The sequence below is a fragment of the Myotis yumanensis genome, unplaced genomic scaffold, assembly GCF_028538775.1.
Source record: "Myotis yumanensis isolate MYYU_CA2020_CCGP unplaced genomic scaffold, mMyoYum1.0.hap1 SCAF_7, whole genome shotgun sequence".
NCBI classification, from domain to species: Eukaryota; Metazoa; Chordata; class Mammalia; order Chiroptera; family Vespertilionidae; genus Myotis; species Myotis yumanensis.
In genome coordinates, this window is record NW_027223758.1 from 1,457,003 (window position 1) to 1,480,231 (window position 23,229).

General features: G+C 47.0%; 1 protein-coding gene and 2 pseudogenes across 1 annotated transcript in view; 1 reads left to right on the forward strand and 2 right to left on the reverse strand.

Annotated features, from left to right (window-relative positions):
• Positions 1-419: 419 nt before the first annotated feature.
• Positions 420-4,020, reverse strand: LOC139014324 (mRNA export factor GLE1 pseudogene; annotated as a pseudogene).
• Positions 4,021-14,542: 10,522 nt separating this feature from the next.
• LOC139014325 (THO complex subunit 2-like) lies at positions 14,543-19,223 on the forward strand (annotated as a pseudogene).
• Positions 19,224-22,349: 3,126 nt separating this feature from the next.
• Positions 22,350-23,229, reverse strand: part of LOC139014382 (nucleotide sugar transporter SLC35B4-like) — a 33,989-nt gene continuing 33,109 nt past the window's right edge. The window contains exons 5-6 of the mRNA XM_070421335.1: positions 22,949-23,030; positions 22,350-22,773 (exon numbers count right to left, since the gene is read on the reverse strand). Of these exons, the coding sequence (XP_070277436.1) occupies positions 22,660-22,773; positions 22,949-23,030 (196 nt within the window). The 3' untranslated portion in view covers positions 22,350-22,659. The remainder of the gene's footprint in view (positions 22,774-22,948; positions 23,031-23,229) is intronic.

Sequence of the window (23,229 nt, forward strand, 5' to 3'; positions counted from 1 at the left end):
CTTCACAAGCCGAGAAAGGCAAAGCAGCCACAGCTCAGAGTCATATGTGAGGATTCAGGCCTCAACTACTACAGGATTCTTGGAAGTGGTGGGCTCACTTCAGCTCAGAGCGACACACTTAGGTATTACCTACTTTCTGAAAGATTCGAGACAGAAACTGTGGCATCAAGTGCTAAACACCTCAAACCCTTTGCAAAAGTGAGAAGGCCGAATCCATTCCCCTTCTGTCCTGTGGATCCCTTGAGGAGTCATCAGTGGCCCATGAAAACCTTTCCTAGCCACGAGGCATAAATAGATATATAAAAATACATATTGGTAGGTTTCTAAATCTGACAGTGCTCTCTCAAACACAGCTCTGCTCAGTGGCTTTATTACTGCGCCTCTGCAACAAAACGGTGCCGGGGGGGTGACGAGTGACATCAGGAACGCCAGAAGGCGGAAGTCAGAAAGCCCTTGGGGACAGGAACCTCCTTGCGCTGCAAACATTCCTCCAAGAACCGCTTGAGGCGTCTGAAGGATCCCATCTCTCCCGAGCTTGTAATGGCTTCAATCCTGGGGCAGTAGTCCTCTTTGATGAGAAGGATCATCCTCCAGAACTGGGCCTGATACTGCTTCATGAGGGCATTCCCACACACCTCTAAGAAGTCCAAGAGGAGGGTGGCCGTCACGTCCGGCAGGGGCTCCATGTGTAGTATCTGTGCCAACCAGCACCAGCCATGGTTTAAGCCATGAGGGTGAACCTCTTGTCGAGTTCCATATGGCCACCGGAGCTGGATGATGGCAGCATAGAGACGCATCATCCCGGACATGCGTTTCAGAAAGCAGTCCTGCTGCTCCACCTTGGAATCCTTCACTTGGTAGCCAAGCATTCTTTGATAGTCTTCCAAAGCCATTCCCTCCCTGGAAGCTGGGTAGAGAGGGACAGAGTACGGACAATTCTTGTGCAGATGAGCCAAGATGAGGTCCCCCACCCTCGGGTGCAGCTCCCAGATCCCGGACGCTATGGCGGCGATGGGGAACGCAACTTCATGATGAGAGGCCACCTCTTCCTCTCCTAGTTTCACAAACTTCTCTGCCAGTTTGTACTGGACAAAGTCCAGGCCCTGTGGATTCAGTGTGACGGACACAGAGCACCCACCAGATTGAACAGGTTTCCCAGAGAGCAGGTTGTGGATCTTGACAAAGATCTCCTTCAGCTTGGAGCCTGCGATGGTGGAGATCTGGCTCACTGGGATAGTGGCTGCCTTCTGGAGGTCCATCTTTATCTTTTTGACCTGGCTGTCTTTGCTGCCGGTCAGTCCCTCAAAGGCCAGCACACACTGACGGGAGGCCTCCTGCAGCTGCTGGTGCCACTGCATTGTACTGTCTTGGACCTTCACCTGGAGGCCATCACTCCGTGTCCCTCCCGGGCCCTGGCTGGGAGCGGGACACTCATTGTGGACCTCTGGCCTCTGCTGCACCTGTGCCTCTTGCCGCTTCACCCGGGCCTCCTCTTCAATCTGCCTCCTCCTCTTGTCTTCACACGCCCTGGCGACCGTCAGGAGGTCCCGCATTTCTTGCAGCGCGCTCTCGGCCACGGCTTTGTCCTCTGCCGTGGGAACGCCGTTCTCTGAGGTGGTCCGAATGATCCCCGCGATGAGGCCTCGCAGCTGGTTGCCTCGGCTCCGCAAGGCCAGCAGGTCCACCTTCGGGTCTCTGTGCTGGCCCACGGAGTCCAGCTGCTGGTTGAGGTGCAGCAGCTCCTCCTGCAGGGCATAGAGGCTCCGCAGGCGGAGCTGGCCTTCCTCCCTCCGCAGCCGCTGCTGCTCTGCCTCCCACAGCTTCAGGTTGAGAATCTCCACTCTGTAGCGATGCTCCGCTTTCAGCTTTTCTTGCTGTGCCAGGGCTTCTCTGGAGCTCTTGTCCAGCACTTCCCTCAAGTCCTGGAATTCTTTGCGATGCTCCCGTTCCTTGCGTTCATCAAAACGCTTCAGCTGTTCAGATGCCATCTCAGAGAGCGCTGGCACCTTCCTCCCCTGCTCCTCCTGCCACAACCTCAGGCCCTCTGTTCCTTGCATTCTGTGCACTAGCTCATACATTCGGATGCAGCCTTCCACCTCGATGCCCCTGGAGGACCGAAGTAACATGGGTTCCGTGTGCTGGGACCCACGTGTGCCCTTGGTCCCACCTGGTGTTGCTGGTGTTCTCGGGGATGCTGGTGAGAAGGCAAGGCTTCTTATGGGATACCTGGGAACAAATGAAGGTTGGTCCAGGCCTGAAGTGGAGCTAGACGATGTCGAAGTCTCTGAGGCAGACAGGTTCTCTTGTGTGGGGGGTAGGAGATGATCTACCACCCATCCGGCGTAAGAAGATAGCTGGGGAGTGGACGCACGTTCTTCTAAAACATCCTCGCCCCGCAGAAGCCAGTCGCGGCGGTAGCAGAGGCGACCTTTGCCGGAGCTGCGCAGCGCCTGCAGGGCTCCCGGCGGCGGCGGCTGAGGCAGCGGCGGCTCTCGGACGGCATGGCCCGTGCTGCAGGCGCTCTTCCGAGGTGCCGCGGGTGGAAAAAACAAACCCCTCGAATCAGCCGCCCCGGAAGCGGAAGCGAGCGCTCCCTCACTCTAAAGTTGCTTCCTAATTGCTCTAGCCAAGTTCTGGCCAGGATCTCCAGCCAAGTTCTGTCTCGGATCTCCAGCCAAGTTCTGGTTTGGATCTCCAGCCAAGTTCTGGTTAGGTTCCCCAGCCAAGTTCTGTGTCTCCTTGCCTTGGGACGTCTGTATTTATACCAGGTGATTTGAATCCTGTCGGTTTCTATTCCAAAGTTAGAGCTGGTTGGGCGCTGGCAGGCGGGAGCGGAGCCACAGACAGGCTATTCCACCGGGAATCCACCAATCACACCGCCGCAATGGGCGTGGCTGCTCTAGCATGGCTTATGATTGGCTCAGCCCTCCCGCCTCGGTATATATAAGTCTCCCTCCCTGCAGCACAGCGACTTGTTGGTCAGACAGCCAGCGACTCCACAGTGGGAGGGGTGAGAGCAACTTTTTTACATATGATATCGGTGGACTGTGGTGGCCGTTACAGGTGGAGGCATGGAGGAGTGCGCTTGCCTCTGCGGCTTGGGCTCTTCGCGGGGATGTCGGCATCCTCTGGAGTGCCAGGGCCCAGCTGAGACATCAGCGCCGACACCATTTGTTGGCTACTGTGCATGCACATGATGGCCTGCCTGGGCTGCTGTGTCGGTGCTCCGGGCTGAGCCCATTGGGGCGCACATGACCTCGTTACCCATTCAAAGTGCTGAGATCGAAATAGCTGCTGCTGGTGCAGGACCCACTGGAGAGCTGCTGCTCACAACCTTCCCAAGGACCCAGCCCAGCCTCCACGCTACTCCTGGCAGTGTGCTCTGGCGCCCGTAGGACTGGGCGAACTTTCGGAGTGTGCACACCTGCGAATCGCAGCTTCCTGCTGCTTTTCCCTTCGCATTCCCTGGACTTGGAGGATTCAACCCCTTCTCGTGGCAACATTGAACAGCGGGAAGACGCATCACGTCTTGTTGGGGGGGGGGGGTATTTTACTTATTTTATTTTATGTATTATGCTGTATGAAATGATTTATGAAGTTCCGCTGCATCTACTTTTTATCCCGTACTAATAAAAGTCTGCACAACATGTCGTGCTTGTGATTGGGTTTCATTTCTGATCATGTCAGATCATGTTTGGCATCATGGTTGTGCTACAAAGCTCAGGTCCCTGAGAGGAGAGTGGAGTCTGATGTTCCTTGAAATGACAGTAGTTTGGGCTCCAACTCTAGGTCCCTGCCTAATCCCTCTCTCACAATCAAGGTCATCCCCACCCTCAGGGGCACTAAAAGCCCTTAGGAATTCACCCTCCAAAGGTGCCCTTCCCTTCTGTGGTCCTTCGGCAGCCTCAGTGCCCCTCTCAGAATCCCTCAGTCCATGCCCACCCCAACCCCAGCCGAGGAGCCCTCCCTGACCTGGACGACTTCAGAACATGTCCAGAATCCTACCTCTGCCTCAACCATGCCGTGAAAATGCGAGCTCTCTGCAGCTTCTGGAAGAAGGGTGCAAGGGCTGATTGAAGTGATGAATTTACTCATAGATAAACCGTGTCTCTGCATTCCGCAGTTCACATAAGAAAGAAACCAGATGTCATCCAACAGTGCAGAAAGTCACCTGGACTGGAGGAATGCCTTAGTAGACACAATGACATGTACACCACAGTGTGACCCTGGGATTCCCTTCATGAGTGTTTTCAACCTCAGAGTGCAGAACATGATTCACCCTAGAGAGAAACCATGTGAATGTCATGGAAGAGGGAAAGGCTTTCTGCAATGACCTGGGCTTAGAAACCACAATGCTGTGCACAACGGAGAGAAGCCTTATAAGTGCGGTGAGTGTGGGAAAGCCTTCAGTCAGAGTTCTTTCCTTCGACAGCATGAGGCCATCCACACAGGAGAGTAACCACATGAATGTTCCCTCTTTGACAAAGCTCTCAATCAAAGATCTTACCACAGAAAAGCAGGATTGAGTCCATCCGGGCAAGCAGTGCTATGAATGTCACTAGTCAAAGCTCTGGCCTGAACCCGCACCAGAGAATGCACACGGGGCAGAAACCACATGTATGTCCCATGTGTGGGAAGGCTTTCCGTCAAAAGTCTGAGCTGTCGACATGTTACCACATAACACACACCAGAGAGAATCCATGTGAATGCAGTTAGTGTGCGAACACCAACATGCGAATCTCATCAGACACCAGAGTTCCTACACGGGAGAAGAGCCCTAGACATGTCACCTATGTGGAAAATCCTCCAGTCATGGTCCTTCCCTTAGAAAACATGACGGAACTCAACAAAGGAGAGGGAATCATGGAAGACCAACGCTGTTTTACACATTATTCACTCGAGTGAAATGATGCAGGGTAAAATCAGGTGAAACCTTTTATTCATCAAACAACACTGGTCATGTACGGGACCACTCACAGTGTACAAACCACTGTGTCTCAAAGGCGAGGCATTCGCTGATCACTTATTTCTTACTCAACCTAAAATATCCCACACCAAGGATAAAGCAATCCCAAATGGAAACCCACATACTTAGTTGTTTCTATATTAGAAAATATGAGGGCATGTGTGCTGTGTGTTTGTGTATGTGTGTGTGTGTGTGTACGCGTGCGCGCACGTGAGAAACTGCCTGTGCAAACACTAATAAAGAGCCCTTCAACACACAGCTCAGCAAGTAATGAAGTGTCTGTGGAAATGAAAGTTGTTTATAGAAATGTGACATCCATTGCAGGAAGCTAGGGTGATCTGGAAACTTTGGATATAGAATTTTGTAAGAAATTCATCTTTCAGGACAGCAATGCTTGCCCATATTGGAACAAGAAAATCTGTTGCAAAAGAAGCAAAGTGTTGGTGTGGTGGTTTTCCTTATGCGGTTTTGAACACATACATTCAGGTTCACACAGCCCTTTCCCCAATGGCTGCTTGGAAACATGGTTGTAGCCTCCGTCAATGTTTTCTTCAACACGATCTGCTTAAGACACAGCCAAGATCTTCTGCCTCAGGTGATAGACGCCTCTGTATGACGGGACCCTATTCAGGCAAGTTCATTCGGGCATAACAAAGGCTCTCACGGAAAAATCTTGGTGGGACATCATTCTATGGCTCTGCTAAGTGGGGCCAGGAGACAGAGTTCTAGACAGTCTTTTTTTTTTTTTTTGGTTCGTTACACACCCTGTTTCTCTTTTAGACATCATGGAGCAGGGGGCCTCCAGTCCCAATTTACAAACCAAGGAATCGGTTGGGTTATCCCTTGTGGACGTCAGGGCCGTCAACTCTCGTGGAGACCAACGTGCTCCCAGGAAGCAGAAATCATGTCCAGTTAGGGGAGAAGACACCCTGAAATGGGAAGAGGCAGTTCAGATGGCGAGCTGAATGTAGCTAGGAGATCTCACAGTGTGGTTTCCTTTGGCATTCCATCACGCAGGTCATCGTTTCTCAGGTGGATTCTAATAAAAGCCCCCTGGGGAACAGCACACTACCAAGTCCTCTTGAGGGTAGGGCTGTGGGAAATTGATATAGGGTTAAGCCTCAGACTGACCTGCTGGCAAAGTCACAAACAAGTCCTAGCTTGAAGGGCACAGTCCTCTTAGCATAATTAGGCTTGACCTTATAACACTCCCTAGATCTTATCTGGGAAAGCTAATGGGATGAGGAAGTGCAGGAAGTGTAACCATGGTCAAAACAAGTGAAACTCACAAGAACTGTGTAACTATGGTAATCACTACCTTGTTTACCTCTCACTATAAAAGCTTGGTGAGGCCTGAGCACAGTGGAAGTCCTTCTCCCTGAGTTGGACTTGCTCGCCTGGTCCCCCATATTCCCAAATTATCTTGTGTCTTTTCTATTTCATTTGTGTGCGGCTCCACTTCCAGACCCGAACCCTGAACCACGCAGGATGTGGAGGGAAACACTTACGACATCTGGCGCCCGTCGGGAACTCTGGAAGTGAAGGTTTCGCTAGAGCGAAAAAACGAAGTTTCACTGGCAAAGTGAGGAACAAAGAATTCACCATAAAGGTAGGAAAATTCACCGTAAAGGTGAGGGGTTATTTCACCGCACACAAACGCCCACAATCAGCTACAGTGGTCCGGAGCTGTAGGCGGTGTGGGAACGTTTTCTCAACCAGGCTAACCGGGCAGGATTCGGCTTTAAAAAAGTAGATTGGGCTTTCAAAAAAGTAAGAAACTTTATTACAGACTGTTGCGTTGCATGCTTAAGGAGCTAAAGTTCCAGGAGATAATCTCTTATAGTTTTTGCATGTTGTTATAGAACATAATTTTTGTTTTCTTGAAAAAGGTACATTAGATCTTAAAAGTTTGCCAAAAAGTTAGAAATCGAAAAAAGGTCAGCAGCAGGGAAAAACTTGCCTCCAAAGTGTTTTTCCTTGTGAAACACAGTATTTCATTTACTAGAGCCTTTGAGAGAGGCCAAGGAGGATAAATCTCCTCCCCTTGCACCTTCCACTCCTAAAGAGGAGCATAAAGAAAAGAAAAAATGGGAGGAATGGCCTTCATGGCTCCCTCCACCTCCATGTCCTAATTAATTCTCTGTTAATAGATCACCTGTGCAAAAACACCAAACTATAAAGAAATTGTAATATTAAAAGGTACTCTTTTAAATCAGGAGGGAAAAAGAAGAGCGCCATTGTTCAAATTAAAATCTGTTTCTTGACCTGAGGCAGAAGATCTTGGCTGTGTCTTAAGCAGATCGTGTTGAAGAAAACATTGACGGAGGCTACAACCATGTTTCCAAGCAGCCATTGGGGAAAGGGCTGTGTGAACCTGAATGTATGTGTTCAAAACCGCATAAGGAAAACCACCACACCAACACTTTGCTTCTTTCGCAACAGATTTTCTTGTTCAAATTAAAATCTTAATTTGTATTTGGAATCTAAAATCTGTAATAAGAAATGAAATTCCGCTACAGAATCCACCTCTGGTGTGGAGAGATTCAAAGGTGGCAGGAGAGGGCAGAGTTTTCGGCTCGCCCGTAAAAAGATTAGTTTTGTTAAAAAATTATCGGAGAACATCTTATGACAACCAAACTTTGGCTAAGATAACCTTGGGTGCTAGCCATGACTTTAGAAAGCGAAATAGGAAAAAATTTAAAATGTCTTTTTCTATTAAGCATGACTTTGGGAAAAATATGCCATCTGAGTCATTTGTTGAAACTTCCCCCAAAGCAGGATGGTGGGGGAAGGGAAGAAAGCACATGGCCATCCAATATGGAAGCCCCCTCCCCAACTATTCTAATTGAAAAGTTTTACAAAATTAAAAAAATTCGTCTGGGATTTCTGTGCACGTGTAAAGAGAAAAACTGGCTTGGAACTAAAGCGCGCATTGTCCGATTTTGGACATCTAGATAGAGTTTTGAGCTGAAATCTCTTTACAAATGTACAGAATAAAACCCAAGACTGATTATTTCCTAAGAAAAATGGCGAATTTGACCCAGGGAAGAAATGCAGGCTGGTTATAGCAACAAGATTGTTATTTTTCCATAATAAAGTGATTTTTGAAATGTTAATAAAACCTGTTCCAAAGTTAATCTTAAAAGCCTCAAAGAAATTTGGTAAAATTGTCTGTTACAGAAAATTTGCCAAAGCAACTGCCTTAAAATGATAATTGGGTTTGAATCTAAAAACTTATACCTAGGTATTTTGAAGTGAAATAATGCTGAAATATTGATCTGAGTGTGCCTCATACTAAATCTAGAGGACAGAATTAAATCTGTTGGTTGATTATGTCTTGCATTTTTGAAGTTTATTCTTAAAAATGTTATTGATTGAGAAATGCTAAATATTTGACTTGCCAGCTAAAAGTTTAAGGTTCAGATTGAATTGGGAAAAATTATGTAATTGAGGTAGCTAAATGCCTAAAGTATAGAGATTTATCTTTGAAAAAATAACTTTTATTTTCTTTGAAATAATTAGAATTCAAAATATGTTACTCATTGATCTGATTAAAAAAGAGGATAAATTCTGTGATCCCAACTGAAATTTTTATATACAAAGATCAGTTTTAATTTAATTGATATCTCTTAATAATTATAAAAGGTATATAATCTTTAAATCATATATACACATATATATTTGATGGTCTTCCAAGTTGGATTTCAAAACTATAACCAAGGAATGACTTTGGGACATTTCACGGGCCCTGAAATGTTTTCAAAAGTTTATTCTCTCTTCTTAAAGGATTTTTTAATAAAGCCAATTTAATATACTTGAAATCACATGGAAAGCTTTATCAAATATAAATTAATAAATATATTTTAAGTTTTTGCCTCTAAGAAAGGGCAAAACAAGTTATTTTGTTTTATATTTCTTAAAAAACAGCAGTAGAATTTTAAGATGTCGTTTAAAATGACAAAAGCTCCTCGCAGCTGCATTTTAAATTAGGCTGGAGGTGGGGCAGCGTTTGCACCTCGTGAATCAGACATAAAACTTTACTAAATTTACTAACTTTATTAATAAACACACCTGCTATAAGAAGCCAGTATCTTTATAAGCAGCCTAGTAAAGTAAAACTCTTTTCAAAAGGTTACTGAAGGCTTCCCATGATCCCTCTGTATATGCAAACAAGCCGATAGGGAATGCTGTTTAAAAATATTATCTTAAAATTAATAAAAAGGAGAAATTTTAAAATTTTGAAATATCTTCCACTAATATTTATTGGAAATTGAATTGCCATGGCCTAGAGCAAAGAATATCCTTACATGATATTGTTCTACACTGTCATTGTACATTTATCCTAAACTAATTCTTTGAATGTCTGGCAGAAATTTAATAAGGACATTAAAGGATTTAATCCCTTTCACTGTGTGGAAGGCCCCCTGGGAAGGCACTTGAGCATTCTATATTGACCTCTCTTGCTCTTTTTGTCAAGAGGGTCCCTCTTCTTACAATCCAATTGCCCACAGCTGTTGCCTGAGCTCTGTTCATGCTGAGGTTGAAGCCTCATGGTGGCTGGTGCCGTGGATCTGTCTCTCGCCCAATGGCATGAGCTGGGCCCTCCCTGGAGAAGAAACCTGGGTTCCCCAAGATATGTGCAATGCCGGGGCCCCACCAGTAGGTGAGGGAATCCCAAGGCAATTGCTGGGCGTGGAGCCCACAGGGGCATAGGTTACCAAGGAGACAGAACTGTACCTCACATCACCCTGCTTGGCCCCGGAGGATGGCTGGTTAGTCAAAGACGGGTAAGATTCCTTGGGGAGGAACAACCTAAGACAGGCACAGTCGAAGAGGGGCCAGCAGAAGAGAACTTGGGGGTCAACAGAGGTGGAGCACGGATCCTCACCCCCCCCCCAACTATGCAGGGGATTGAGCACTCACCCCTTCTGAGGGAGGTCTCCTGCCCCCATGGCTGCTTCTTGCTTCCCATGCCCAGCCCAGATCGGGACCCAGGTAACAGAAAGAGACTTGGCCCAGCTGAGATCAGTACCCAGACAACAGAGACTTGGCTGACAACAGCTACCCTATATCTACATCCAACCTAATACCAGGAATGCTCAGGGCTTTCTCAAGGATGCAAAATAATCCTTTCCATTAACATTTACAGTGTAAACTAAGATTGTTGTTAGAGTATTAAATTTGACGGTAAAATAGCACTCAGGTTTTCAGATTCAAATTGGCTCAAGAAGTATTAACCAAAATTTTCATTTCATGGTAAATTTGCTTAACATGCAATGATCCTAAAGCAGTCATATTTTTGTGCAAAAAAAAAAAAATTAAAATTTACAGTTATCTAGACTGCATTATACATTTTCCAAAAATCCTCCTAATAATTAAGTCAAAAAAGGGGGGGGGGATAGTGGAAAAATACCATGTAAGGAAAAATATCCTGTAACTAAATTACATCTAGAAAAAATTTTTTTCATTTATAATGCTAACAGACACCTAGGAAAACACACAAGGTGTCAAAATAAGCCAAAGGAAAATCATTTTGGCAAATATAAAAAGGACCCCAAGTAAAATTCCATTTATTAACCTTCGGTCGAGAATATGTTTGTATATTTTCAGAAAACAACTTCAAGACCATGTGGATTCCTGCAACAGAGAGGAATTCTCAGGAATGCTCCAGCCATGAAGACAAGAGGAGAGACAGTTCAGAGATGGAGACGCTGACGACGCTTTGCCATGCTAGCAGTCAGCAGCTGTGCGTCGCTGCAGGTTGCCCAGGATCAAACCAGAGAGGGTCAGACCTGCATTGCCACCATTTGTCCACCATCCAGAACTGAAATATCATTGCTGACATCTACACATAAGGAACTGTCGGACATTGAAACTTGGACTCAGAGCTGTTGGACATTGAAATTGGGACTTAAACCATTTTTTGTTCTTGAAATGTTATGCTTAAGTTTTAAAATGTTTTGGGTTACGGATTGGCATTGTTATTGTTTTAATTAGCCAGTTTTGTTTTTGATGTGTAAGTTATAGTAGCTTAATAATAAAAAAAAAGGGTGAGATGTGGGAAATTGATATAGGGTTAAGCCTCAGACTGACCTGCTAGCAAAGTCACAAACAAGTCCTAGCTTGAAGGGCACAGTCCTCTTAGCATAATTAGGCTTGACCTTATAACACTCCCTAGATCTTATCTGGGAAAGCTAATGGGATGAGGAAGTGCAGGAAGTGTAACCATGGTCAAAACAAGTGAAACTCACAAGAACTGTGTAACTATGGTAATCACTACCTTGTTTACCTCTCACTATAAAAGCTTGGTGAGGCCTGAGCACAGTGGAAGTCCTTCTCCCTGAGTTGGACTTGCTCGCCTGGTCCCCCATATTCCCAAATTATCTTGTGTCTTTTCTATTTCATTTGTGTGCGGCTCCACTTCCAGACCCGAACCCTGAACCACGCAGGATGTGGAGGGAAACACTTACGACACAGGGCCATGGCTGTCTGGCCACCTATGTCTGCCAGGCCCTAAGACAGGCACAGGCAGCTGCTAGGTCAAAGGACTAATCAATGATTGGGCCTCCCCGAGGACCCGCCTGCCCCACCTCACCCCCATCCCACCCCACCCCTATGCACCGGCGTGCGAAAAAGCAGGCACGCATGCACGCATGCAAGCACGCACACACCTGCACAAGGGGCGGGGCCTGAGGGCAGCGCTGCCTCGAGCCCCATTGGTTGGGACCGCTGGGTGGCGAGTACCTACCAACTATTTAAGGCGGCACTCGCAGGGCGGTTGCCACAGCTCCTAGCCCAGAGGGCCAAGGAGCATCCAGGATGCAAGACCCCGGTTTTCACACTGGCTCCCGGTTGTCCCCAAGCCCCCGGAGGGAGAGGACGCGGCTATGCCGCCGGCGGCGGCCTTGCACGGTGTTCAGCGCACAACAGCTGGGAGTCCTGGAGTAATTCTTTAAAGGCAAACCCTAAGGGACCTTTGAGGAACGCGAGACCCTGGCGGCCAGGCTGAACCTGCAGGAGGACCAAGTGAAGGTGTGGCTCAAGAGCCGCAGGGCCAAAGAGCAAAGGTTTCAGCGACTGCGCAAGCAGCAAGGCCAGGGAGCCCAGGCTGCGCCTCAGGCACTGGCAGCCTGAGCCCCTCAGCCCGCGCCTGCGCCCTCCTCTGCTGGCCCTGCGTCCCAGGAGGACCCTTTGCTCCCTGCCAGCCCTGTGCTGCCCGCCATTTCTGTGCGCCCTGAGGAGCCAGTGTTCCCCTCTTGCTCTGTGTTCCCAGTCGGCTCAGTGCTCCCCGCAGGTCCTGGGCTCCGCGCTGCCCCTGTGTTCATGGCATGTGCTGTGCTCCTGGCGGGTCCTGTGTTCCCTGCAGGATTTGTGCTCCTCGCTGGCCCTGTGCTCCCCACCAGTCCTGTCCTCAGTGAAGCCCTTTACACCACGGGGGCCTTGTTTTCGTCATCCTCCCTCAGCACAGACCCTTGCAAGTCTTCCCAGCAGCAGATCCCAATGCCTCCACCTACAGCCAGGCCTTCTGCCACCCCTTTCCATCTGGGGGCTCTGGGGAGCACCTCGCCTGCCTCCACCAGCTTCTGTTGTCCTCTGGCATCCTTCTCTCAGAGCTAATATACAAAAGCATACACATTTTATTCACCTCAACTTCAACCTCTGCCTCCCATGACCTCCAAGGCCCGCTTAGTTTGGTGTTTTTGCATCTCCGGTCTCCCCCTTCCGGCACCCCTCCCCCACGCTCTCCTTTGGAGGAATAAACACCACGCATCACAGCCATGTTCAGCAGAAGGAGAAAGAGAGAAAGAGAGAGAGAGAGAGAGAGAGAGAGAGAGAGAGAGAGAAACATTGATGTGAGAGAAACATGGGTTGGTTGCCTCCCACAAAAGCACCCTGCCCAGAGCCAGGATAGAACCTGGTAAGTGCAACCATGTGTGTGCCCTTGACCAGGATTCCCTTGTGACCCCGAATGGAACCTTCAGCTTTCCATTGCATGATAGGACCTCTCACCTACTGAGCCACACCTGCAGGGCTCCGTTTTGTCTTTCAATTGGATCTTGTCATCTGTTTATACTAGAAGAGCTTATAGCCAGTTAAGGGTGCTTGCGATGTTATGGTTTACTGAGTGTTTTGGAATCCTCTGTTTCTCTTTTGTTTTCCTGCTCTCTCGTCCTGTATGTTGAGGACTTTCTGTAGTGCTATGTTTGAATTCCTTTCTCTCATTTCTCGAGTGCCTCCAATAGACTTTCGTTGTGTGGTTACCTGGACTCTTGACTTAGGACAAATTACATTGGAGGTTGAAAAACCAAGAGAAACACACACACACACACACACACACACACACACACATACACACCCCAAACCACCCCCAAGGTAAAGCCCTACCTCACACCACACTCCATCACTGCTAGATGTATTCAAGGACAGTTGACAACTTGGATAGCAGAGACAGTGAACAGGGCTTCTATAGAGTTATATGTCAATTTTCAAATGAAGCACGTGGTTAAGGTCATTTTTAAGTGTTTTTTTTTGTTTTTTTGTTTTTTGTTTTTTTTAGTAAACTCATTAGGTTTAAGGGCATCCGTTTGCCACGGATGGAAAGTACAGACAGATATGTGACAGGCAACGATAAGCACTGAAATAGTCCTTAAAATCCAGAAATTCTACTGATTAAAAAAATACAAATGGGACTGATGTTTGTAACCATTCACTGCCCAGAAATAGAATCAATTGCAATGAATGAAGAGAAATGAGCAAAGAAATAATAAAATAACATAAAATAAAATAACCTCTCCCCCCCCCCCCCAACACTCTTCACGGGTCCTGGGTCCGAGGAGTCCACACAAGAGGCGACACCAGGCATCGCAGCCAGGTTCAGGAGAACGTTTCCTTGAGATGCTTTTGGTGAATGCCATCTGAAGGGCGGGCCATGCGGGGGCCTAGCCTGGGGCATGAGCGTCCCGACCCTAAACTTGACCTCCAATGGGTGATGACGGCGATTCAGTCCTGGGGCCGGCCGATTGGTGGGTCTCTGGCTCCTCCCACCAAGCTCTTGGGCTATAAAATGGAGCAAGGTGAGCGGCCCAGGGCCTTCTATTTGCAGAGCTTCTCAGGCCTGGGAGCTTTGTCGCCTTCGTTGCTCTCCAAGGCAGCTTTCAGAGGAGGGATCTCGCAAAGACCCTGTCTCGGGTCATAGAGGCCACTGAAGTGCCTGGCTAGAACCTGGCTAGGCTGCAGAACAACTGAAGGCTGTTTCCGTGTCATTCCTTCTTCGCTGACTCCGTGCAAACCTTTGGGAACCCCTGGCCCTCTGGTGAGTATGGAATTTAAATGTATATGTTTTTATTTTTTTGAGTAAATATCTCAAAAAAATGCCTACTTTTGGAGCACTTTAATAGAGTGATCTTTGGTATAATATGCTCTTTCATTATTTATTTTATCTTATTTTAGAAATTGTTGGGGCCTGAAACTCAAAAAGCGAAGGCGCAGTTCCCGGCATTCCTGGTGGGTGGTACTTCCCGTTGACCCCAAGCTGATGTGAGGCACTTCCGGGCCTCTGTCACTAAGGCGGGGAAGATGAAGGCAGTGTCGGTGTTGGTCCGGGTTGAGTGGATAAAGAACTGAGCGAAATCAGGGAGAGGCGACCTGTTGGACTTATGTTGGCTTCTCAGCGAAAACAAGAGCCACGGCAGTTCCACTTACAGAGATTTCCAGCGAGCTCTCTATGAGTTATCACACCATGTCATTCAAGAAAATCTGAAGCCCGAACAAGCAGCTGATGTTTTCAATGACATCAGCGAATTTCGTGAGGATGTGCCTTCCATTCTTGCTGATGTCTTTTGCATGTTAGATATTGAGACAACCGTTTTAGAAGAGAAGAGCAAGAGAGACTGTTTTACGCAATTGGTATCAGCGTCTTTGTATTTCGTTTCAGACACGATTCTAAAGGAACTCCTGGATCCAGAAACATTGGAATCATTAGGACTTATCAAACAATCAAGGCAATTCCATCAAAGATCAGTGAAAATCAAGACAAAACTCTTTTATACGCAGCAAAAGTTCAGCTTGTTAAGAGAAGAGAATGAAGGCTATGCTAAGCTGATTGTTGAATTGGGGCAAGATTTATTGGGAAATATGACTGGTGATTTAATCTTACAAAATATCAAATCCTTAATAGGAAGCTTTCATCTAGATCCCAATAGAGTTTTGGGTGTCATTTTAGAAGTGTTTGAATGCAGACCAGAATGTGATGACTTCTTCATATCTTTATTAGAATCTTGTGTGAATATGTGTGAGCCACAAACACTTTGTCATATACTTGGGTTCAAATTCAAGTTACCAGGAGCCGAATGGAAAGACTCCTTCATCTTTATACAGAGTTGCAGCAGTGCTCCTACAAGGTAATCTTATTGATTTAAATGATCTCTATGTACATCTTCTTCCAGCTGATAATTGCATGATGGATGAATATAAACAAGAAGTGGTGGAACCTAAGGCCATTCTTTGAAAACTTATGGTGGCTGTATTGTCTTCTGAAAAAATGGATAAGCAAGAGAAGGCAAAGGAAGAGGAGGAGGAGACAGTAGAAAAGCCACCTGACAACCAAAAACTTGGTTTGTTAGAAGCCTTATTAAAGATTGGCGATTGGCAGCATGCGCAGAACATGATGGATTGGATGCCTCCATACTATGCTGCTTCCCACAAGCTGATAGCTCTTGCTATTTGCAAGCTTATTCACATAACTATTGAGCCTCTCTACCAAAGAGTTGGCATTCCTAAAGGTGCTGAAGGGTCACCTGTTCGTGCTTTGCAAAATAAGAGAGCGCTAAAACAAGCAGGGAGCTTTGAGGATTTGAGGACAGATGCCTTCAGTATGTTCTGTTACCTCGGTCCCCACCTTTCTTGGGATCCCATTTTACTTGCAAAAGTGGTGCGCATAGGCCAATCCTTTATGAAGGAGCTTCAGTCTGATGGAAGGAAACAAGAGGTTCAAGAGAAAGTGGACGTTATTCTTAGGTGTTTACTTGGCATTACTGACCAGGCCCTACTTCCATCTCTTTCTCTAATGGACTGCAATGCTTGTATGACTGAGGAACTATGGGCGATGTTAAAAACATTTCCATATCAGCATAGATATCATCTGTATGGCCACTGGAAGAATGAAACTTACAACAGGTCCCTACTTTTAGTAAAAGTTAAAGCTCGAACGATAGACCAAGCTAGAGATATCATGAACCATCTCACCAAGGAAAATGTGAGGCCTTCTGGAAGACAAATTGGGAAATTGAGCCACAGCAATCCAACTATTTTGTTTGATTATATCTTGGCAAAAATACAGATGTGTGATGAGTTGATGGCACCTGTAGTAGATTCACTGGAATGCCTCACCTCATTGAATTACGATGTCTTGGCCTATTGTATCATCGAGGCTTCAGCAAATCCAGAAAAGGGAAGGATGAAACATGACGATACAACCAGTTCAAGCTGGCTTCGGCCTCTTGTTAGTTTCTGTGCTGCAGTCTTTCCTAAATATCCAATGGATCTGGCTGGTCTTCTGCAATATGTGGCTCATCAGCTCAAGGCAGGCAGAAGTACTGGCCTGCTTATATTGCAAGAAGTGGTACATAAAATGGCAGGAATAGAAATCACCGGGGAAGAGACGATGACAACGGAGCAACTAGAGGCCATGACTGGTGGAGAGCAACTAAGAGCTGAGGGAGGTTCTTGTGGCCAGACCAGAAACATAGAGATTAAAGGATGCCCTATTGGACTATGACCTTGCTCTTCCCCTTGTTTTGATGATAGCTCAGCAGGGGGATAGGGTGATCTTTCAGGAAGGTGGAGAGAAAGATGTGGAACTGGTGGGAAAGCTCTATGACCAGTGTCATGATACCTTGGTACAGTTTGGTGGATTTTTAGCATTGAATCTAAGCACAGAAGAGTACACAAAGAGAGTGCTTTCGATTGATGTGCTCTATCACGAATTTCATATACCCCATGATGCAGCATTTTTCTTGTCTAGGCCAAGGTATGCACGCCATATCTCATCCAAATATGATGAACTTAAAAAATCAGACAAGGGAAGTAAACAGCAACATAAAGTCCACAAGTACATAGCATCATGTGAAATGGTGATGGCGCCTGTTCGTGAAGCGGTAGTCTCATTGCACGTTTCCAATGTCTGGGATGACATCAGCCCTCGATTCTATGCCACATTCTGGTCACTGACAACGTATGACCTTGCAGTTCCACACACCAGCTATGATCGGGAAGTCAGTAAACTTAAAGTCCAGATGAAAGCAATTGATGACAATTAAGAAATGTCTCCAGAGAAAAAGAAAAAAGAAAAGGAGCACTGTGGCCAAGCTGCTTGAAGAAGAAAAGAAACAAATGGAACATGTACAGCGAGTTCTACAGAGACTGAAACTAGAAAGGACAACTGGCTTTTAGCCAAATCTAGACCAAAGGAGACCATCACAAAATTTTTACAGCTGTGTATATTTCCTTGATGTATTTTTTCAGCAGTCGATGCTGTTTACTGTGCTCGTTTTGTTGAATTGGTACATCAAGAGAAAACTCCAAATTTCTCCACACTTCTTTGCTATGATCGAGTTTTCTCTGACATTGTTTTCCACAGTGGCAAGCTGTACTGAAAATGAAGTGCGTCGATATGGGAGGTTTCTTTGCCGTATGTTAGAGACTGTGACTAGGTGGCACAGTGATAGAGCCACATACGGAAAGGAATGTGGAAACCACCCAGGATTCCTTACTATACTGCGGGCAACAGGATTTGATCGGGGAAATCAAGCTGATCAACTAGACTATGAAAATTTCCAACATGTGGTACATAAATGTGGCACTACAAACTAACCAAGGCATCGGTACATTGCCTTGAAACAGGTGAATATATTCACATGAGGAATATCTTGATTGTGCTAACAAAAATACTTCCTTGCTACCCAAAAGTTTTAAATCTGAAATCTGGGTCAGGCTTTGGAAAAAAGAGTGCATAAAATCTGCCAAGAAGAAAAAGGGAAAAGTCGTCGTCTACATGCATTAGCTACCGGCTACTCTGGGTAGTTGAAATGTAGGAAGTCATACATGATACCTGAAAATGAGTTTCATCGCAAAGACCCCAGTCCAAAGAACGCAGTACACAATGGGCCTGTTGGCGGGTCTTCATCTTCCAGAGGAAGTGCATCTAAATCTCATGAAAGCAGTGCTGATGACAATGATAACTCAATGGAGATGACTCCTTCACCACTAATCAAGAGTAAGGAGAGAGAAACAGGCAGGAAAGGATTGGACACGTCAAGGGAAAGTAGATCCAGAGAAAGAGAGAAAAAAGATGAAAAGGACAGAAAAGGTCGGAAATAGCATCACTCAAACAATGACCGGAAAGTGCTACCAGACTTAACGAAGAGGCAAAGGAAAGGAGAAAATGGAACGATGGCGGTTTAAAAACACAAAAGTGAAAATCCAAGTGATAATCCTTATCCAAATGAGAAAAACAAGAGGGGGGGGGGGGGGAGTCAAAATTCTTCAGGCAATGAAAAAGGCAGCGATTCATTTAAATCTGAAAAGATGGATAAAAAATTTCCCCCAGTGGCAAAAAATGGTATACACAGACCCCTAAGTTGAAGGTCCCCTGGAGGAGGATGCCAACGCTCCATGCATCACTCTCGGAACAGTATCTCCCATAATTAAGAGCGTCTGGTGTTGCCCATTTCAGGGGAATCTGCTTGAAGTCAAAAGATGACTGCAACCCACCATCCTCTAGACAAGTCATTTCAAAGTCATCAGTTGTCAGGATATTCTTTTCACCTCTAGTCAGTTCCTTGCAACACGGTTCCTGTGAATACAATTTTCATTTGAAATGCGACACCCGGAAGCAGCATCTGATGAAAATTTCATCCCTTTTTTTCTCAGAAAAGAGAGGAAACGGTCTCCGGGGACTCGTTCCTTAATGATGTGAATAGACTTCGGTGATGTGCAAACTCCTATACCTTTGGTGATATTGGGATGACTGATTGTATCACGTGAGGATTTTGGCTTCTTGAAAAAATTTAACTTTAGTCCCTACTGGGAGCCGATCCACCCTTGCTGCTTGACGCAGTCGCTGCATGGAAGAAACATCTGCACAGCTTACATTTTTCAAGGGACCTGGCATGTAGGACATATGTCTGCTCCCCCTCTTAAGCGCTATGTGTTTTAACCAGGATCCCCTCCCCGAGAAACGGTCGTTTCCCCAGCTTAGGTGTTAACAGGACTATGGAAGGAAATCAATCAGTAAACCCCCCTATTATTACAGAAATACCATGCACTACTTATGAAGAAGTCTTGGACTAAGACCATTGGCAATAAATGTGGGACTTGCTTGGCCCACATCCCCAGGGTTTTGCCCACCAAGGAAAGCACCAGAACCTATACCCCTGGAGATCCACTGACACAGGGAAGTCCCAGGGAAGGCAAGCAGCAAGGCTGGGAGGTTATGAACTTGACTGGGTAGGATAAACTCCTTCAGTCACTTCCTTGTAGCTTATCAGTAGAGCAGTAGAAGAGTGACCTTGGAATAGCCCTTATAATGGAACACAAGAGATTAACCTAGACAAGATCAAAATCAACAGCACTAGATAGAGACTAGAGACAGGATTATGGACATGAAACTAGGAACAGTAGAAGGTTTCCTGAAACATACCATGATGTAATCTACACTAATAAAAGAGAAACATGGTAATTAGCATACGACCGCTACCTTTTTCATTGGCTAATCAGTGAGTATATGCAAATTAACTGCCAGCCAAGATGACGGCCGGTAGCCATGCACTGAAACTAGCAGGGAGGCTCGCTTGCTCCAGTGACTGAGGACTCCAACGTTCCCCGCCTAACTTGCCGGCCTCTCAGCTGCAACTCTAAGCAACTATGTACTATGTTGCAAATAAGAAGCTAAACAAAACCCCAGAAACCGGATTTCATTCAGCCTGGATTCATCCAGCCAGACCGAAACATTGTATCAATGTTTTCAGCAGCGAGGCCTCAGAGCTAAAGCTGGCCTAGAATTAAAAAAACAAACAGAAAACAAGGAGCGGTTGGGAGCTTCAGTTACTCGCTTCAGGAAAACAGCCCTCAGCCCCTCACCTAGACTGGCCAGGCACCCCAGTGGGGACCCCCATCCCGATCCAGGACACCATTCAGGGCAAACCAGCCAACCCCAACCCATGCACCAGTCCTCTATTCTATATGGTAAAACAGTAATATGCCTCTTGGCACCGGGATCAGTGGAGCAGCGAGGCTCCCGGCACCGGGATCAGCGTGACAGGGGGCAGCGCCCAAATCCCCTGATCAGCCCTGCTCTGTGTGTGACAGGGGGCGGGGCCACAACCTCCCTATCCGCCCTGCTCTGTTCATGACAGGGAAAGGCACCCCAACCCCTTGATCAGCCCTGTTCTGTGCCTGATAGGGGGGAGCTCCCCAATCCCCTGATTGCCCTGTGGCTCTGTGTTTGACAGGGTGCAGGGCACCAACCCCCTGATCAGCCCTGCTCTGTGTGTGACAGGGTGCGGCGCTCCAAACTCCCCCCCCCCCACAGGCCCTGCTCTGTGTGTGACAGGGTAGAGCCATAACCTCTCCATCGGCTCTGCCCCGAGTGTGACAGTGGTGGTGCCCCAACCCCCTGATTGGCCTTGCTCTGTGAGTGACAGGGGGCAGCGCCCCAACCCCGATTGGCCCTGCTCTGTGTGTGACAGGGGGCAGCACCCCAACCCCCCTGATGGGTCCTGCTCTCTGAGTGACAGGGGGCAGCGCCCCAACCCCCTGATTGGCCCTGCTCTGTGCGTGACAGGGGGTGGCACCACAACTTCCCCATCGACCCTGCCTTGAGTGTGACAGGGGGCGGTGCCCCAACCCCCCAATCAGCCCTACCCTGAGTGTGACTGAGGGTGGCATCACAACCCCCGATCCGCCCTGCTCTGTGCATGACGGGGCGGCGCCCCAACTCCCCAATTGGCCCTGCTCTGAGCCCGACTAGGGGCTGCACTTTGGGATTGGGCCTGCCCTCTGCCACCTAGGAGCAGGCCTAAACCAGCAGGTCATTATCTCCTGAGGGGTCCCAGACTGCAAGAGGGCACAGGCTGGTCTGGAGGACCCCCTCCCCCCCCCCCCCCCCAGTGCACAAATTTTTGTGCACTGGGCCTCTAGTGGAACAATAAAAAGAGAACCCAACCATGATGATCAACTGAATGCTGCCTCTGTGTCATTCATTCTTTGCCAACTCTGTCCACACCTCCATGGGAACCCCTGGACCTTCTGGGGCTGGACCCCAGAAACTTCCTGGGAAAGATCATTTGTACATGTGGTAACAGCCGTAGCAGCTTGATCCTTTCATATGCCCTTAAATATGTCACCAGATTTTCCTTTGCTCAGTCATCCTCCTGTTGTCACATCTTCATGATTGAGAACACATTTCTTATTCAAGTTATGGAAATACTGACCATGATAAATCCTACCCATAACCCTCACCCTCACCCCCACCCCTCACCCCTCACCCCTCACCCTAACCCAAAACCCTAACCCTAACCCTAACCCTAGCCCTAACCCTAGTCCTAGCCCTAGCCCTAGCCCTAACCCCTAACCCCAAGCCCCTAGCCCGAGCCCTAGCCCTAGACCTAACCCCTAACCCCAAGCCCCTAGCCCTAGCCCTAGCCCTAACCCTAACCCTAAACCCTAAACCTTAAACCCTAAGCCTAACCCTAACCCTAACCCATACTTTTTTCCAGAAATGCATGTCAATTTATACTGTAAACAGTTTATGTGAACATGGTTGTCCTATTGCACCCTCAGCAGCAAAGAGAATAATCATTTATTATCTTGCAAATATAATAGATCAGAAATAAAAAGATACTGCATTTTGTATTCAAGTTGCATTTCTTTATTAGACTAGTTCTAGGCTGAACATAAAAATTACAGGACATTAATATTTTCCTCCGTAAGTGGTATGTTCAAGTCCTTTGCAAATTTCTCCTAATAGATAGTGTTCTTCCAATAGCTCATGAAGATCTTTCTGTGTTAAGGAATGGCAATCTAAAGGCGGGGGTGTAAAGTTTCAAAGCCAAGAAGCAAGAATCCAGCTCCTTCCCTGCTATTTCTCTTTCGCCTGGTCAGTCTCAACCTGTTATTGCCAGCACAGAAAGCACTTGGCAGGAGCATCACCTCTTTTTCTCACAACGGGAGGGCCAAGCACTACAGGAATTGTCTCATTACTTCCGCAAAGAGATACAATTCCCGGGAGATTCTGCTGACCAGTCAGATCTGGGAACACTGCCATGTGGAACAGCTAACTTCTGAAGAAAATAAATCTAAGATTTAGCAATGGGTCCCTTGGAGACTTAGAGTCCACTGCTACAACGTGCCCTTCTGAAGAAGCCTGTACTCAGCAGACAGGTCATAAAGAGACGGATGACAGCCAAGCACCCACAGGGTGCTGGGCAGGCAGGCAGGTGCTTTTCTTCCTAGATCAGTGGCAACAGAGAAACATGGCTCCATGTCACAGAACACACCACCATGACCTCGATGTTTCCTTTCTGTCACTTCTTGAACACTGCGGTTCAGACTTATGATCCCAGGTGCCTCTCTCCTGTGGCATCATTTGTTTAGCTAACACTTCTTGCCAAGAAACATGTCCCTTAGGAGAAAACTCAGCAAACAGAACTGCAGAGGCAATTATCATTATTGTAATTAGCATACTTGCCTCGTAACCACCATGTAAATGCCTGGAATCCTTCATTCTCACTCAAGCTGGACTGGGAAGTCTAGGGAATAAGAAAAAACACTAGGTACAGAGACCAGAACCACAAGCAATGGGCCTGGACACAAGGGAAATGTTTGCTACCTTTTTCTCTCCCCTCTTTGTATTATTAGTAAGTACCTGGTGCCTGGGCCCCATGGCAAGCAGTGAACAGAAATGATTTGTGAACCGATTCTTACCACCTGCTTTGCTGACATGGAAGTGCAAATAAATATCCCCCCAGAAACCAGGGCAATGGAAGCATATTTGAATATACTGTATCTGCAGAAATAAGAACAAGAACACATTAGGAAGGCACAGGTACCAATTTCCACAGGATGTTTTCAGTAGATGGTACCTGAGAGTATAAATCACCAGCAGAGCCCATGTAAGTCTTCATGTGCAAGGATCAGGGTGCCCACTGGTTGCTACACACACCCTTCCTTGGTGTTGCTTAACATAGTTTCTAAAAGTTTGTGGA